This window comes from Martes martes, assembly GCF_963455335.1.
Source record: "Martes martes genome assembly, chromosome: 3".
In the NCBI taxonomy this organism is placed as follows: Eukaryota; Metazoa; Chordata; class Mammalia; order Carnivora; family Mustelidae; genus Martes; species Martes martes.
Genome location: NC_137890.1, coordinates 193,084,308 through 193,102,404, shown reverse-complemented (window position 1 = coordinate 193,102,404; position 18,097 = coordinate 193,084,308). Strand labels below are relative to the sequence as shown.

At 42.5% G+C, this 18,097-nt stretch overlaps 1 protein-coding gene across 3 annotated transcripts in view; it reads right to left on the bottom strand.

The window, feature by feature from the left end:
• HIBCH (3-hydroxyisobutyryl-CoA hydrolase) overlaps positions 1-18,097 on the bottom strand; it is a 110,804-nt gene that overhangs the window by 84,952 nt on the left and 7,755 nt on the right. For all 3 annotated transcript variants that reach the window (XM_080799086.1, XM_080799087.1, XM_080799085.1), the window contains exon 3: positions 681-818. In XM_080799086.1, coding sequence (XP_080655212.1) covers positions 681-818 — 138 coding nt within the window. The remainder of the gene's footprint in view (positions 1-680; positions 819-18,097) is intronic.

Here is an 18,097-nt window from a genome sequence, read left to right as displayed (position 1 = left end):
GACAGAGATTAACATGCCAAGATACACAGTTAATAAAAAGAAATCCAAGTATTAAACAAAGTAGTTGGGCTGTGAGTCATGCTTTTCCACTACACCACGCAGTTCACTTAGAAGAGTAAGGCTTATGGCCTTCTCTAAGACAGGTTGACCAAGCAGTTCAAAAACAGCTGTCAAAAAGCTGTCACGTGGGGACGATGAGGACGCGTGGGTGGCTCAGTCAGTTAAGTGCCTGCCTTTGGCTCAGGTCATGATCTCAGGGTCCTAGGATGGTGCCCCACATCACGCTCCCTGCTCAGCAGAGATCGGCTTCTCCTTCTCCCTCTCCCCACTGCATGTGCGCTCTCTCTCACTCTCCCTGTCTCGTATAAAATCTTAAAAAAAAAAAAAAAGCCACCACATGTAAGGAAATTGATTTCTATACTCATGTCCCAAGAAAACCGGTATCACTGGTTACAAGGTCGGAAACTTGGAGCTATGTGAAAGTGGAAGGGGCTACCTCAGGAGGCCTCCCTGTCACTAGGGAGGCTCCGAGATAATCACACAGGGAAAGCCCAGAAGACAAGAAATCAACAGGGCTTGGGTGCTGATCCCAGACATTTTATGAAAGAGAATACCAGAAATATTCTATTGAGATACACTTTTAAAAGGATCCATATAATTTCTTTAGGGCAATTACAAACCTTGAGCTGTGGATAAATGTGCCGGATCATACTAAGATTCAGTGCATTTAGGAACTTTGGTCTGTTTAGTGTTATCACTCCTGCACAACCTTTTCTTTCCAACAGTACTTCTGCGGCATCCGTGTGCTTAGACATTCTCTGTGGAAAAAAAAAGAATAACTTTAGGATAAAATTCATTTGGGTTTTGTCACAAGCCAACATCAAACCATATACAGGTACACCTCAGAGATACTCTGGGTTCGGTTCCAGACCATCACAATAAAGGAAATACTGCAATAATGTCAGATGAGCTTTGTTTTCCAAATGCATGTAACTGTTACTTCTATGCGTTACTGTAGCCTATTAAGTATGGAGTAACACTAGGTCTGGAAAAAACAATGTACAGATCTTCATTTAGAAGTAACTTATTGAGAGGAAGATGGTGAAGGAGAAGGAGGATCCCCAGGCTCATCTTGTCCCACAAACACAACCGGGTAACCATCAAGTCATTCTAAATACCCCAGAAATCCACCTGAAGGCTGACAGAACAAAGTCCACAACTAAGGGAGGAGAAGGGGCGACACCGAAGCAGCCCAGTTAAATACATGGTAAAACAGCATCAATTCCGGAAGTCTGAACCTGCCTGATAATTGTGCTGACCTTGCTTTATGACTGAATAACGCTGACCCTGGGAAAAGAAAAAAAAGTACTTCATTGCTACTAAATGTTAACCGTCATCTGCACCTCCAGTGAGTCAGACTCCTTTCCCTGGCAGTCTTGCCTCAGTGTTGACGGCTGCTGACTGCTGAGGGCGGAAGGCGCTGAAGGTTGGGGGGGCTGTGGTAATTTCTTAAAATGAGACAACAGTAAAGTATGCCGTATTGATTGACACTTGCTTTCATAATTTCTCCGTAGCACACAATGCGTTTGTTAACCTCATACCCACAGTAGAACTTCCAAATTAGAGTCAATCCTCTCAAACCCTGCTGTTGTTTTATCTACTAGGTTTAAGTAACGAGTCTAAATCCTTTGTTGTCATTCCAACAATCTTCACAGCATCTTCACAAGTAGATTCCATCTCAAGAAACACTTTCTTTGTTCATCCATAAGAAGGAATTTCTCATTCATTAAAGTTTTGTCACAAAATTGCCAGCAACTCAGTCCAATCTTCAGGTTCTACTGCTGACTCTAGTCAGCACATCTGCAGTTGCTTCCCCCACTAAAGTCTTGAACCCCTCAGGGTTGGATCAACTTCTTCCAAACTCCTGTGAATGTTGATACTTTTACCTCTTCCTATGAATCATGAACGTTCTTAATGGCATCTGGAATGATGAACCCTTTCCAGAAGGTTTTCAACTTACTTTGCCTAGATCCATTAAAGAAATCACTCTCGATAGCAGCTATAGCCTTATGAAATATATTTCTTAAATACTGAGGCTTGAAAACCAGAAATGCTCCTTGACCCAGGGCTGCAGAACAGATGCCGTGTGGGCAACTCCATGAGAGCTCTTGCCTGACCAGGTGCATCGACAATTAGCAGTATTTTGAAAGGCATCTTCTTTTCTGAGCAGTAGGTTACAACAACAGACTTAAAATTGTCAGTAAACCATGCTGTAAACAGATATGCTGTCATCCAGGCTTTGTTGTTCCATTCATAAAGCACAGCAGATTTAGCATAACCCTTAAGGGCCCTAGGAGTTTCCTAATGGTCAATGAGCACCGGCTTTAACTTAAAGTCAAGAGCTGCGTTAACCCCATCATGAAAGTCTGCCTGTCCTCTGAAGCCAGCCACGGATGTCTCCTCTCTAGCTGCGCAAGTCCTAGACAGCCTCGTCCTCCAACAGAAGCCTGTTTCATCTATACTGAAGATCTGGTTTGGTGCAGTCACCTTCATCATCTTAGCTAGACCTTCTGGATAACTAGCTGCATCCTCCCAATCACCATTTGCTGCTACACCTTCCATTTTTATACTACGGAGATGGCTCCTTTCCTTAAACCTCATGTTACTAACCTCTGCTAACTTCAAACTTTTCTTCTCCAGGTTCCTCACTTCTCTCAGCCTTCACAGAATTGAAGAAAGTTAGGGCCTTATTCTGGATTAGGCTCAGATTAAGAAAATGTTGTAGCTGGTTTGATCTATCCCAATCAAAACTTTCTCCATATCAGCAAAAGACTATTTCACCTTCTTACTAATGTGTTCACTGGAGTAGCACTTCTAATTTCCTTCAAGAACTTCTCCTTTGTATTCACAACTTGACTAACTAGCGTTTGACCTACCTAGGCTTTTGCCGTGCCTTCCTCACTAAGCTTCATCATTTCTAGCTTTTGATTTAACGTGTGAGGCATGTGACTCTTCCTGTCACTTGGAAGGCCACGGTGGGATTATGAACTGACCTAATTTCAATGCTGTTGTATTTCAGGGAACAGGGAGGCCTACAGAGAGGGAGATGAGAGAACAGGAGATCAACGGAACAGTCAGAACAGACACAACATTGATCAATTAAGGTCATCATCTTATTTGGGCACGGTTCATGGTGCCTTCAAAAACAATTACAACGGTAACATCAAAGATCATTGATCACTGTTCACCAAAACAATAGTGAAAAAACTGGAAATATTGTGTGAGAATTACCAAAATGTGACATCGAGACATACCGCGAGCAAATGCTGTTGGAAAAACAGCACCAATAGATTTCCTCTACTGATGCGGATTGCCACAAACTTTCAATTTGTGTAAAAAACACACACACACACACACACACAAAAACCCAAAACAAAAAAACAGTATTTGCAAAACACAGTAATATGAGGTATGCCTGTACATCAATGCAAACCTTTCACACAATGGTTCTCGTCAAATGGATTACTAGGTACATCCAACAAAGATTTCTGAAATTATTTAGATTCTGTAGATAAGCAAAATATGCATACCAAAAGTATATACACAGTATATACAAAGTATACACATAATAATTAACTTTTAACTTTTGAATGAATGGAGCCAACCGATTTAGAATAAAACCTAGTCCTAGAATTACTTGGACTACGAATAATGAAGACAGTGTGTGTGCAATGTTACCCACCCACTCTGTTCATGGGCACGTACATATCTACATGTAGAATGTATCTCTAGATAGATACACAAGATGCTGCTAAAATGGTTGCCTCCAGGAACGAAAATCAGACATATGAGAGTGGGGTGGGAAGACTTCTTGTTGTTTGGACCCTTTGAACTTGTTTAATTTTGTACCATATATATCTACTACCTATTCAAACCAATATTTTAAATGTTTTTAAAAACATAAGAGTAATAAATTAGACTTCAAAGGTTCTAAGCCATCTCCAAAAGGGAACTTCATTAATACGCTTTATTTCAGAGGACTTCCTTGTTTGACTATGGGGTCCCCTGACCCCCAGTAATGATCCCCGTGTGTGGGGAAGTTGAGAAGACAGGATAACATGCATACACGTGTGCACTGACAGCAGCCCCTATATCCTGCTAAACCATACACTGGCTTCAGGGAGCACTCCAGAATGTTTTAAGGAAGGGTTTTCATGAAGGAAGACCCAGATAGCCATGAGCATCCTTGTTCTCCCACTGGAAATTCAACTGTATATAAGGAAGAGCAAATGTTCAATCATTTAAACAGAGCTATTTTTCATAGTTTCCAGTACTTAAATTTGTTTTGGTACATATTATTTAAAATAGTGTTCTTACTTATGTTCTTACAAATCTGTTGTGTTTATTCATCCTCTAAGTTCTGACCTTCAGAAATAACAATAAGTCTATTTTTTAATCTGTTAAAAAAAAATACTAAGCTGTATGACTTGTTTTCTTACCTTACTGGTACTTTAAAAAAAAAAAAAAAAAAAAAAAAAAAAACCAGACCAAAAGGGATACGAAGTCCACGAGCAGATACAGCCTTCCCCAGACTTCAGCTTCTCCTTCACAGTCTGACTCTAGCTGCTGGAAGTGTCTGACTTCTCAGGTTTTCTTTGAAGTTCCTACTGACCCACTAGTGTTTGTAGGTGTGTAGGAAGACAGTGAGCAACTTTTCCGACCCTTAATTCCTCCTCTAGACTCTTTCATAGCCTCTGTCAGTATTGCGGAAGATCTTATTCCTGTAGTCTTTTATTCCATAAAATGTAGGGGAGGAAAAATAAGTTTCCCTCTATCTTTCCAGGTTCTTAACTAAGAGCCCCCCCGAAATAAAGACAGATTAATAGCAGAACATGTTGATTTCTTAAGGGAGCCCCTCAAAGATGTGAGAACCAAAGGCAGCCAGGCAAGTGAGGCTCATAAACCTTCCTGAGCTAAGGAAAGAAACAGGGTCTGATGCTTCAAAGGGGAGGAAAGCAATTCACTAGGAAGTAAAAAGAGCAAATGTTTGTAAACAAATATTTACCCTTCCATGCAGATAAGTTTCAAATATAAAAAAGTTACACTATACGTATCCCTGATCTCTTCCTGGTACAATCCTTCTTTCTAATTTCTTTCAGGCAGTTGAGAGGGAGGGAAAAAAACATTTCCTGAGTCTGCTGGATCTTGATTGCCTTCAACTCAAAATAATTCACATGCCAAAGTAAAAGATTTTAAGGGTGGTATATTCTGCTCCCCTATGAGACTTTTCTTGCTCCTTGAGGTAGGCCTGTGTTGCTATATACTTTTCTCTTATAATCGCTTCTGCGGCATCCCTAAGATTTTTGGACCACCGTGTTTTCATTCTCATTTGTTTCCACGTATTTTCTTATTTCTTAATTTCTTGGTTAACCCATTCATTTATTTAGTAGGATGTTCTTTAACCTTCATGTACTTGTGGTCCTTCCAAATTTTTTCTTGTGGCTGACTTCAAGTTTCATAGTGTTGTGATTGAAAAATATGCATGGTATGATCTCACTCTTTTTGAACTAGTTGAGGCATGATTTGTGACCAGTATGTGATCTACTCTAGAGAATGTTCCACGTGCATTCAAAAAGAATATGTATTCTGCTGTTTTAGGATGAAATGTTCTGAATGTACCTGTAAGATCCAACTGGTCCGGTGTATCATTCAAGGCCCATGTTTTGTTGTTGATTTCTTAGACGATCTACCCATTGTTTTAAGTAGGGTGTTAGAGTCCCCTACTTTTGCATTATTATCAATGAGCTTCCTTCTGTTTCATTGGAAAATCAATTCATTGATTTATATATTTGGCTGCTCCCAGGTTGGGCGCATATTTACAACTGTTAGATCTTCTTGTTGGATAGAATCCTTTATTATGATACAGTGCCCTTCTTCATCTCTTGTTATAGTCTTTGGCTTAAAATCTAGTTTGTCTGATATAAGCATGGCTATTCTGGCTTTCTTTTGATGCCCATTAGCAGGACAGATGGTTTTCTATCCCCTCACTTGCAATCTGCAGGTGTCTTTAGGTCTAAAATGAGTCTCTTGTAGGCAGCATATAGATGGATCTTATTTTTTATCCATTCTGATACCCTATGTCTGATTGGAGCATTTAGTCCAGTTATATTCAGAGTGATCACTGACAGATGTGAATTTAGTGCCATTGTATTACCTGTGAAGTCGGTGTTTCTGGAGCTTTGCTCTGTGTTGCTTTTGATCTTCCTTTCCCACTCAAAGAGCCCCCTTTAATATTTCTTGCAGGGCTGGTTCAGTGGTCAGAAATACCTTTAGTTTTTTTGTTTGTTTGTTTGTTTGTTTTTGGTGGGGGGGGACTCTTTATCTCTCCTATTCTGAATAAAAGCCTTGCTGGATTAAGTATTCTTGGCTGCGGATTTTTCATTCAGCACACTGAATATCCCATGCCACTGCCCTCTGACCTGACAAATTTCTGTGGAGAGATCTGCTGCTTACTTTATTTATCTTCCCCTGTAGGTTAAGGATTTCTTTCCCTTGCTGCTTTTAGGATTCTTTCCTTATCTCTGTATTTTGCAAAATTTACTATGATGTATCTTGGTGCTGGTGTGTTTTTGTTGATTTTGATAGGAGTTCTCTGTACCTCCTGGATATGGATGTTTCCTTTCCCAAATTAGGATTGTTTTCAGCTATAATTTACCCAAATAAACCTTCTGCCTCTTTTCCCCTCTCCTCTTCTTCTGAGACTCCTATGATATAAATGTAATTAAGCTTTATGGAGTCACTGAGTCCCCTAAGTCTACATTTGTGATCCAATATTTTTCTTTCCCTCTTCTTTTCAGGTTTTGTTTGTTTTTTTTTTTTTAAGATTTGAGAGAGAGAACACATGCACACACATGTGTGCACATGAGCAGGAGAAGGGGTAGAGGGAGAGGGAGAAGCAGACTCTCCACAGAGCAGGGAGCCTGACACAGGGCTCTATCCCAGGACCCTGAGATCATGACCTGAGGCAAAGGTAGTCACTTAACAAAATGAGCCACCCAGGTGCCCCTCAGCTTATTTTCCAAAATTTTATCTTCTATATCACTTAATCATTCCTCTGCTTCTTCCATCCTTGTGGTGATTACATCTGGTCAGTTTTGCATCTTGGTAATAGCATTTTTTATATTGGCCTGACTAGTTTTTAGGTCTTTTATCTGTTCAGTAAGGGACTCCTTGGAGTCTTCTATGCTTTTCTCAAACCCAGCTAGTATCTTTATGATTGTTGTTTTAAATTCTGGTTCAGGTATATTACTTGTATCTGTTTTTATTAGCTCCCTGGCCCTGACCTTTCTTGTTCTTTCTTTTGGGATGAATTCCTGCCTCTTGGCACTTTGTCTAGGTATGTGTGTGTCAGGAAAGCCTGCTATGTTTCCTGCTCCTGAGAGTAACAGCTACATTATGAAGAAGTCACACCCTGCCCAGGGTCTCTGGCGTCTGCTGGGTGCACTCTGCAGTTGTTTTCACTGCTCTTTCCTTCAGGTCAGTCCCCTGCAGAGTTCCTCCTTGCTTGCCGCGGGGAATATTTGGGCCTTGCCCACCGTGTGGCAAGTTTTAACTTGATGTGTTCTGGTCTGCTCCTTAAAAGCAGCTAGGTCCTATTTCCCCTAGAGCTGAAGCGCTGCACTTTATGGTCAACACTCGTGGGTGAGAGGCTGGGGGGAGTGGGGGAGACTCACTGCTGCTCTCTCAGGCACACTTGCCCCAGTGAAAAAAGCACTGCACAGGGAGGCAAGGCTTGGTGTATGTGACTGAAGCCTCCACTGTGAGCACTGTGCTGCTCACTGAAGCCCATCTGTGCCGGTGGATGGGGATAAAAATGACATCAGCCAGCTCTCTTGTCCCCAGAGAGGGGAATTTGTGCCTGCCACTGTTGAGCAAGCACTCACGAAAGAGAAAACAATCTCCCCTCGTTTGTCCCAGGCTTCCCTCAGATCCCTGCCTTCACCCTGTCTTTGTCCGAGCTGTCTGCCCACCCGCTGGCCCAGTACTCCTCTGTTTTATCTCAAGCATGCTGGCTGGGTTTCAAAACTCCACATTTTAGGGGCACAGCACAGTGCTAACATCCGCTGATCCTCTGGGGGAAGGTCTCACTGGGCTGTGGCTGGTGCTGTTTTGTCCCAGAAGGGCAGATATATTGAACGCACAGGGGCTTGGAGCTTATGGTTAAACACAGCAAAATGCCAGCATCCAGGTTAGAGGCCCTCAGCAGCTGTCTCTTATGCTAATGAACAGAGCAGCTCAATGGTGCCCACTGGCTCATTTGTCCCTGGAGGCAGTGCCATGTCTCCCAAATACACTGCAAGAAGGGGAACTGTCTCCCAGTACAACCCAGGGGATCCTCAAACCACGCTGTCCACAACCGGGCCTCCACCCTCCTCCTCCACAGAGCAACTCTATACCTGCCAGGTTCCACCCCAGTAATGGCACGGACTTCTACAACTTCAGACTTTGAGTTCTGCTGCTTGTAAAAACTTGCCATTATCAGCTTCTCTCATTTTTGACGTGTTCCTCTTGTGCAATGCCCTGCACCCTGTGTGTGCACTTGTACTCACACTCAGTCTCTTTCTCTCCTCTCTCCCTGATCAGGGTTCCCTCCCCTACAAAGCATCCATGATTCTTTTGTCCCCAAATCAGGTCTCCACACCTCCTATCTTCCACTACGTGGTCTCTTTTCTCCCTCTAGTTGTGCAGTTCGTTCTCTCAGTCTTCAAATGGACTTCCTGGGTGTTCGGAATGATTTGATATCTCGCTGTGTTCAAAGGACAAGGCAACTTCTCCCCTTCAATACCCATAGTGGTTCTATTTCTTGGATCAACCCTTACTCATAGGAAAAGACAGATGATACACTATAAAAGCTGCATTTTTAGATATCCACATCATTTTCAATCTTAAAATACAGAAAAAAGTTTTCATATCATATGAACATGTTAAATACAAGTATTAATAAACTTTCTCTCCATACTAATTAAATTTCTGTTTGAACCAAGTGCAATTTACCAGGCCCCTGTCAAAAAAAAGTTTCATGATTGTTTTCACTGAACAGTTTATATAAATTATCACCCAATGCCAGAGGTAATCCTTTAAAGCTTTATTCTTTGGCTTCAGAGATGCTAAGAGCTGAAAAGATAGCTCAGAGATGTTGAGAGATGCTCGTCGTGACCTTGTAACAAGAAAAAAGGCTGAACAGACTGTAAAGTAACGGTTTCTGGTGAGCTCAATCAGAGAATTGGGGTGAAAGGGCAAATGGCTGCAGTAAAATCTGGAGAGTGGCAGGTGCCTTCAGGGAGACACGGGACCAGAATATTCAGTAGCTACAGGCAAAAGCTTTCAGGAAGATTAATTAGAATTTTTGATGACTTGGTAGAGACCAAGTGTGGGCAAATGTGATAGTATGAAGCTCCTGAGGGTTACAGTCATGCAGGGATTTCCATCCTGGCTGGCTTTTCCTCCTGGAACCCAACCAGGCTCTCCCCGGGAAAACTGAAGAAAGCTCCTCTGTGTGGTGTTGGCTGGGGTAGAGAAACAGCAGGTGCAGCTAAATCCTTTCCCCTCATCTTCCATAAAAAACAAAAAGGCTAAATTTGCAGGGGAGTGAGGAAGGACTTCAAAGCCTGTAGCCCAGGGTTTTAGTGGAGCCTCGCTGCAGTGGGGGGATGGAAATGGAGGCCTGTGAAATAAAAGCCTTAATCTCCAGGGAGAAGCACCACAAAACCATTGCCAAGGACGTCAGTGTTTACCAACCACAACTGCGGGGGTGGGGGGGTGCGCAAAGAAAAAAAGCACCCCATCCCTGGGGGAGGGACAGGAACACTTGTAAGGGCCACATCCCTGAAACTCTGGTTCAGAGTGTCTTTGAAACATTGAGGCTTAATGGAATACAACACCAAAAGCATGATCCATAAAAGAAAAACACTGATAAACTGAATTTCATCAACATTAAAAACTTCCATTCTGCAAAAGATACTATTAAGAGAATGAAAGACAAGCCACAAATTGGAAGAAAATACTTGCCTTTCACATATCTGGTAAAGAACTTGCATCCAAAATATATAAACAATTCTTAAAACTCAGTAAGAAAGGGGCACATGGGTGGCTCAGTCAGTTAGGTATCCAACTCTTGATTTTGGCTCAGGTCATGATCTCAGGGTCAGGAGACTGAGCCCTGTGCTGGGACTCACGCTGGGCATGGAGCCTGCTTAAGATTCTCTCATTCTCCCTCAGTCCCTCCCCACCAACCATTCACTCTTTCTCTAAAAAAAAAAAAAAAAAGAGAAAGGAAAAAAAGGAATAAAAAAAACACCTCAATAAGAAAAACAACCCAATATTAAATGGGCAAAAAAAAAAAAAAAAAAAATCTGAAGACCTTCACCAAACACAGAAGGATGACAAACATAGGAAATGCTCAAAAATCATCAGAAGATCATTAGCAAAATGCAAATTAAAACCACAATGAGATAACACTACACACATTAGAATCCAAAAACAGACAATAATACAGCAACAATTTTGCTGCCAAAAATACAGAACAAAAGACATGCTCATTCTTTGTTGATGAAAATGTAAAATCATACGACCACTCTGGGAGACAATTTGGCAAATTTTTATAAAGTGACACATCGACTTACCATACAACCCAGCTGTTCCACCACATATATTTACCCAAGTGAATTAAAAAGTTATGTTCACACAAAAACCTGTACAAAAATGTTTGGTAGCATAACTGATAAAAACTGGAAGTAAACAAAATGCTCTTCAACACAGAAATGGGACAATTTATCCCAAAACAGTATACCATTCAGTGATAAAAAGGATCAATTTTATCAAGTCACATAACATTTTGACAAATTTTGACAAAATGCATTTTGTCAAGTGAAAGGATCCAAACCCCAAAGCCCGTATATTGTATGACTCTATTCCTAAGACATTCTACAAAGGACAAAACTTTAGAGGGACAACCCAGATCAGTGGTTGGGGGCAGGTCAAGCCAGGGGCAGTTTTAGGGTGAAAGAACCACTTATATGGTCTTGGGGTGGTAGATGCAGGATTTAGGCATCTGTCAAAACCCACAGACACGGATGTCACAAAAAGTAAACCTTTTTCTTTGGTCTAGTCTATACACTGAAGACGGCTAAGATGCCATGGGATTCCAACACGGAATGCAGACTAGGCCAAATCTAACTGAATTACACAGGTATGACATAACCTCACTGAGTAGTCCTGGTGGTAGCTGCAGGGGAGCGAGCGGCCCTACGGAACTCTGGAAAACAGTCATCTGAATACAAAAGGAACTAACTGTACATCAATACTGTGCTCTGGTTGGTAAATTCGTTTTTCCTGGGGGTGGTTCACAATTCTGAAACTGCTTTGTAGGTACACTAAGGTGAAATGAGCAGCAGAGGAAAGTTACAGATAAGCAAGAAGGGAAGCTACAATGAGCCCCGCCCTGTGGCACTGGGGATGTCATCAGTACCAACCCATGCTTAGGTAAGACAGACACACGGAATAGGGAGACGACCATAGATAGGTACAGATACTCGGGTTAGTATGCCGTGTTCATATACTCTGCTCTACACACACACATCACCCTTGCTCTGTCCCCTGGAGAGAGCCATCATCCCCCAGTATCAAAGAGCACTCCCAAGGCGCAGATCTTGATTCCAATAAAGACAACCAGGACTCCTCGAAGAAATGGCTGACTCCTGATAAGGAAAACATGAGGAGCCCAGAGCACACTTTCTAGTACCAAAAAGTAAGGAGGTGTCAAAAATATATAGCTATTAAAAGGACAGGATCATATCAAAAGGACACAAGAACCAAAATGAAGGAATTCCTAATGGCCAAAGCTAGAAGAATCTCAGTAACAACACAACATTATGTGATACTGGAGTATAACCCAAAGAATAAAATAAAAATCAATGACTCCACTCTGATACAAATAACTGAATAAATAAATAAATGGAGAATGATCTTCCCTACAGATTTCTAAATAATATATGCAAAAATCCCCTCCCAGTAGGCGGAGCTTACTGCCCTTGCCCTCTGAGTGTGGGGTGAACTTGCTTCCAAAGAACAGAAGGTGAAAAGGGGAAAATAACTTGAGAGAGGAGAAACCCGACAAACACAACTTTAACGAGTAATAAAGGTCAGCATCACCAGCTGTGTCACGGGACTGTCACTCATCCCAGACGCATCCATCAAAACCCACAGATACCCTGTCACGATGTGATGAGAAGGGCTTTTCCTTTGTGATATTCTCTTCAAAAAAAAAAAAAAGCTTTCAACTGCAGTCTGATGATTAAAAACAAACAAGAACACCAGACACAGCCCAGGTTAGAGGATATTCTACAGGCTAATACCCTCCCCACAAACATTCAAGGTCATAAAAAGTAAGACTCAGAAACTGTCACAGACTACAGAAAACTAAGGAGACATGACAAAGAAATGCAATATGGTATTCTGGCTTGGATCCTGGAACAGAAAGTTAAGGGAAAAAATGGTGAAATCCAAATAAAGTTTAAGGTTAATAGTAATATACCAATGTTCTTAATTTTGACAAACATGACATGGGGGCTGTATTCATTTGCTAGGGCTGTTGTAACGAAGAACCACAAACTAAATGGCTTCAACAACAGAGAGCTCCTGTCTCACGGTCTGGAGGCTACGAGCCCGAGATGAGGGTATCAGAGGACCACACTCCTCTCAAGACGGCTGGGCAGGATCTGTTCCAGGCTGCGGTCCCAGCTTCGGACAGACCCTTGCCTTGCAGCAGCCTAATTCCACTCTTCACGTGGCCTCCTCCCAGTACACTGATCTCCAAATCTTCCCTTTATGTAAGGACAACAGTCATACTGGACTAGTCCAGTAATCCCTACCCCAGTCTGGCCTCCGTTTACTAGTACGTCTGCAATGACTCATTTCTAACTTGGCTGTCTGAATAAGCTACCTGCCATGGGCCCTGAGGTCTCCTTGTACTTTAATGCTATGTATGTCATGAATCCAAGGACCTGATCGCGCTCTTTGCCTCGGTCATTTTCAGGGCTGTATTTGCTGCAAGTAACTTTAAAAAAAAAAAAAAAGGTGATGTCTCCCTCTGGGACAGGAGAGCAGGTTCTTGCCACACCAGCAGTGCCCCACATTCAGCAGTGCTGTCCTATAACGCAATCCACTGCATACGTACGCATTCATCTGGGCCTTCCGTGTCACCCCTGTAGAACTTGGGGAGCAAGAGAAAACCAACACAAACATGACGTCCAATGCTGCTCCACGTGCCACTAAGAACAGAATCCTTGGGCTCTAACTCAAGAGCTTCACATCTTCTGCCAACATCCATAAAACAGTAAAAGGCTAACTCTTAGTTTGTAAGCGGGGTAAAAAATTAAATCCCAAACCCAATGTTGTCCAGCCAGCCCCAAAAGCCCTTGGCCCTCTACCCCACCCATCCCAATCCCAGCCCTCTCCCTTTCTCTAAAAATATAACTACCCTAGTTGTTATAGTAAACACTAAGTGTACATGCAAAAACACATCATCTTTTTTTTAATAGATATATTTTTAAACCATTTTTTTTCCTCCTAAGTGAGAGAGATGGGAGGAGGGGTGAGGGAGAGAAAGGATCTCAAGCAGGCATCACACCCAGCACTGAGCCAAAGGCAGGGCCTGAGCTCAACAACCCTGATCATGCCCTGAGACCAAAGTCAAGAGTCAGACACAACCGACTGAACCACCCAGGCACCCCTGTTTTTTGAGTCTTTTAATCTACAAGCTCTCCCTTCATCCCTCTCTTTTTCTAACAATCTGTTGAAAACAGGCCATTTAACCTACAGAATTTCTCAGGACATTGCTGAATGCACCTGCACGCTACCTATTTTGAACAGCTGTGCATCCTCACACACCAACTGAGTCAGTACCCTACTGATAAACACCGAGCAATCTTCGACTTCTGCTATTACAGGGATGCACGAGTATTTTTAAGCATGGATCTCCAAGAACTTAAACCAAGTGTTTTTACAGGACTTTTACAGAGGGTCGGACTTTGGGGAAATATTCCAGAATCTCCTGTTAATGCTACTAGAATGACGGAAATGAATAGATGAATAAAAGGATTTTTTTTCCTACCTGGAAAGATTGATGACCTTCTCAAAGCCTAAAAACAAATATTAGCGCACTAAACAAAATTATTCACGCAAAAGGGTAGAAGAAAAAAAGATGAACTTTCCAGTATTAGCATAATTTATGTTAATTCTGTAGAAAAAAATAAATCCCTTTTCCAAAAGTATCGCAAGTTCTTAACTAAAACCTAGAAAAGGTTTCTCTGAAGAAAAATTTATCATATTAGGAAATATTACAGAGACTAGAGTCAAAAATGAAATTCTCGTACAACTCAAAGTTGGGGGGCGGGGAGAAGGGAACGACAGAAGGGAAAGAAGAAATGCTTCTAGCCAGAGCTATCTTAAAGAAGGCAAAGTAATTTAAGGTGGGAATTAGAACTTTCTTAAATCTTTATTGTTCATCCAGGAAAGACAGTAGGTTCACATTTACTTTTTTTTTTTTTTAAGATTTTATTTATTTGGCAGAGAGAGAGATCCCAAGTAGGCAGAGAGGCAGGCAAAGAGAGAGGAGGAAGCAGGCTCCCCGCTGAGCAGAGAGCCCGATGCGGGGCTCGATCCCAGGACCCTGAGATCATGACCTGAGCCGAAGGCAGAGGCTTAACCCACTGAGCCACCCAGGCGCTCCTTGCAGGCTACATTTTGGAAAACACTTCAGAGCCTTCATAAACATTGTGAGAAATGAAACTTTCCTCTGAGGAAAAACCAATACCTGGTACATAGGAGGCATCCCAAAAATGTTTTATAAGCTGAATGAACAATTCATCACTCTAGTGATGCAGTCCTGCTGTGACATAAGCCTAGAGCAAGCTGCACTGTCAATACCCAAATCTCAATCTTTTTTTTTTTTTAATTTATTTATTTGACAGACAGAGATCACAAGTAGGCAGAGAGGCAGACAGAGAGAAAGGGGGAAGCAGGCTCCCCGCTGAGCAGAGAGCCCGATGTGGGGCTCAATCCCAGGACCCTAGGATCATGACCCGAGCCGAAGGCAGAGGCTTTAACCCACTGAGCCACCCAGGTGCCCCCCAAATCCCAATCTTACACCTTTCATTATACATAACATCTGCTGCCATCAAACCAGGTTGCAACCAAAGACACACCCAAGAAAATATCCCACCTGAAACAGAACATGATTTCTTTTGACATCTGACTTTCCTCTTTATCCCCATCACATAGCCTTCTCACTCCTACGATTTTCACCAATTTCCAGCTAATGTTGAATGCCATTAAATTTAAATCCCTGTAACCCAAACAAGACACCGAGCACAATATAAGCAATATAAGCAAGATTCTTAGCACCAAACAGCATTTAAGAAATGCCGACTACTCAAGCTTCACTCAGTCCTTCCTGGGTCAGTAAATTCTTCCACATGGCAATACTCTATTCTCTCATCTTCCGTGATACCTTCTCCTTTACATCTTCAATTATTACCTCTAAGCGCCTGGCTCAAACCTCCATCTGTATTTTTACTTCTCCGGAAGCCCAGGCCCCTATTTCCAACTGCCTACTAGAATTACAGGAGCAACAACATGTGCCCCATGATCAATATGGTAAAAACCAAATTTACCAACAAATTTCTCCCCAACAAATCTGTCTCTCCTCCTCTGTTCCCTATAACAGGTTAAGGCATCACCATTTTCTCAGTCAACAAAACTCAAAATGTTGGTGCTATCCCTGATTCCTACTTGTTCTCCTCCCCTCCTTGCCAACAATTTGGGCAGTTACCAAGTACCAGAGAATCCATTTCTAAAATGACTCTCTTATCTATTCATACCGTTCTATTCCCATATTGTAGCCACGCAGGATTATTACAATATTCCTTCCTGGCAGATTTCCAGAACCTCTGCCTGACCGTCTATCCTTCACACCACCATCAGAGCAATTTTGCTAAAACACAATTTCAATCTTGTCTCTGTCATTCAGAAATGGTCTATGACTCCCTACCAACTTCAAAAACATCCACACAGTCTCTCCACATCCGATCCTGGGTAAACTCTCCAGGCCCATCACTGCATCTCACTCTGTATAACAGACACTCAGAGAGCCCTGAATGTAACCTCTATTCTCCTCTGTCACCATTCTTTTTTTTTTTTTTAAAGATTTTATTTTTTTATTTGACAGACAGAGATCACAAGTAGGCAGAGAGGTAGAGAGAGAGGGAAGCAGGCTCCCCGCTGAGCAGAGAGCCCGATGTGGGGCTCGATCCCAGGACCCTGAGACCATGACCTGAGCTGAAGGCAGAGGCTCAACCCACTGAGCCACCCAGGTGCCCCTGTCACCATTCTTGACACCTAGAACAAGCATACTGTGCAACAGAAAACAGACTTTTGGAGTCGTACAGACTCAAACATTAGGGCCACAGAAACACTGCCTGGGAAACGGCCTATTTCTGAAGGGCATCTAAAAGCCAACACTGGGACCAAGACAATTCAGCCCTCAGGCCCTGATGAAAGTTCAGTTTAGGGACGCCTGGGTGGCTCAGTTGGTTAAGCAGCTGCCTTCGGCTCAGGTCATGATCCCAGTGTCCTGGGATCGAGTCCCACATCGGGCTCCTTGTGTGGCAGGGAGCCTGCTTCTCCCTCTGCCTCTGCTCGCTCACTCTCTCTCCCACTCTCTCTCTGACAAATAAATAAAATTAAAAAAAAAAAAAAAAAAAAAAAAGTTCAGTTTACCTTCCTTTCTTCCATGCAGTTTGTGCCTTAGGTAACCACAGTCCAGGTGAACTGGATTCTGTCTTATTGTTCTATTCTACCTGGGGGCTGACGTGTAAATATGAATCAGCAGCATTGTTTTATGTTCTCTTTCCAGAAAACTCCTCAGTTCCTATACCTATGTACTAAATAATCAAGCGTAGGAAGGGTGACTCCAGTCTTCACTCGCTCATCTCCACTCAGGCCTGAGACGCATTCTACGATCGGTACCGAACACCCACTCTGCCTCGGCTGCACAGGGAGCGCAGTAGGCAAGTCTACAGAGCCAGACTCGACTCAAATCCCACCTCTTATTTACCAGCTATATGACACGGAGGCATATTACGTAGCCTCTCCGTCCCTCAATTTCTAACCCATTAAATAGGGATAAGGCCATAATCCCTTAACCAAAAACCGCTGGGTCCGGATGTGTTTTGACATCCAGAAAATTTTCGAGATTTTGAAAAGGTAACACAGTATGTATTAAAGAAAATAAAAAATCCCGAGTGGAATCCGGTCAGCACACCGCGATAAAACGCTTTAACACTTCTGCATCAAACTACAAACATCTGCACTTGTTAGAATAAAGAAAAAAGAGCTTCAAGTATGTTCAAGTCAGATTTTTGTCACAAGATGCACTTATCACAAACTAACCACAAACCTTTGATTCTGAGGTTTCAGAACTGCAGATAAAAGATCTGTAGTGCCGACTCTACCGGACCACGAAGAGAACCAACTGAGCAGTTCCCACCAAGTGCTTGGAAGAGGACGTGGCCTACAGTAAGTGCTACGGCAGAGTGACTAATTTTTATGTGCAAGGCACTTGTCAGACTGTACGAGAGTATCTTAGTCCATCTGGGTTGCTGTAAGAAAAATATCACAGATTGGGTGGCTCAGTAAACACGCCTCACTATTCTAGAGGCTGGAAAGTCCAAGATCAAGGGACCTGCTAATTCAGTGCCTCATGAAGTCCCTCTTTCTGGTTCACAGAAGGCTGTCTTCGCGCTGCGTCCTCCCCCACCAGGCAAAACAGGTGAGGAAGCTCTCTGGGGTGTCTCTTATAGAGTCACTGACCCCATTCATGAGAACAGCACCCTCCTGACCTCATCATCTCCTCAAGGCCCCACCTCCGAATACCATCACACTGGGCATGAGATTTCAACATATGAATTCTGGGGTGGCACAAAGACTCAGTCCATAGCACAGAGAAACAAAAATGAATAAAAATTATTTCTTCCTTGTA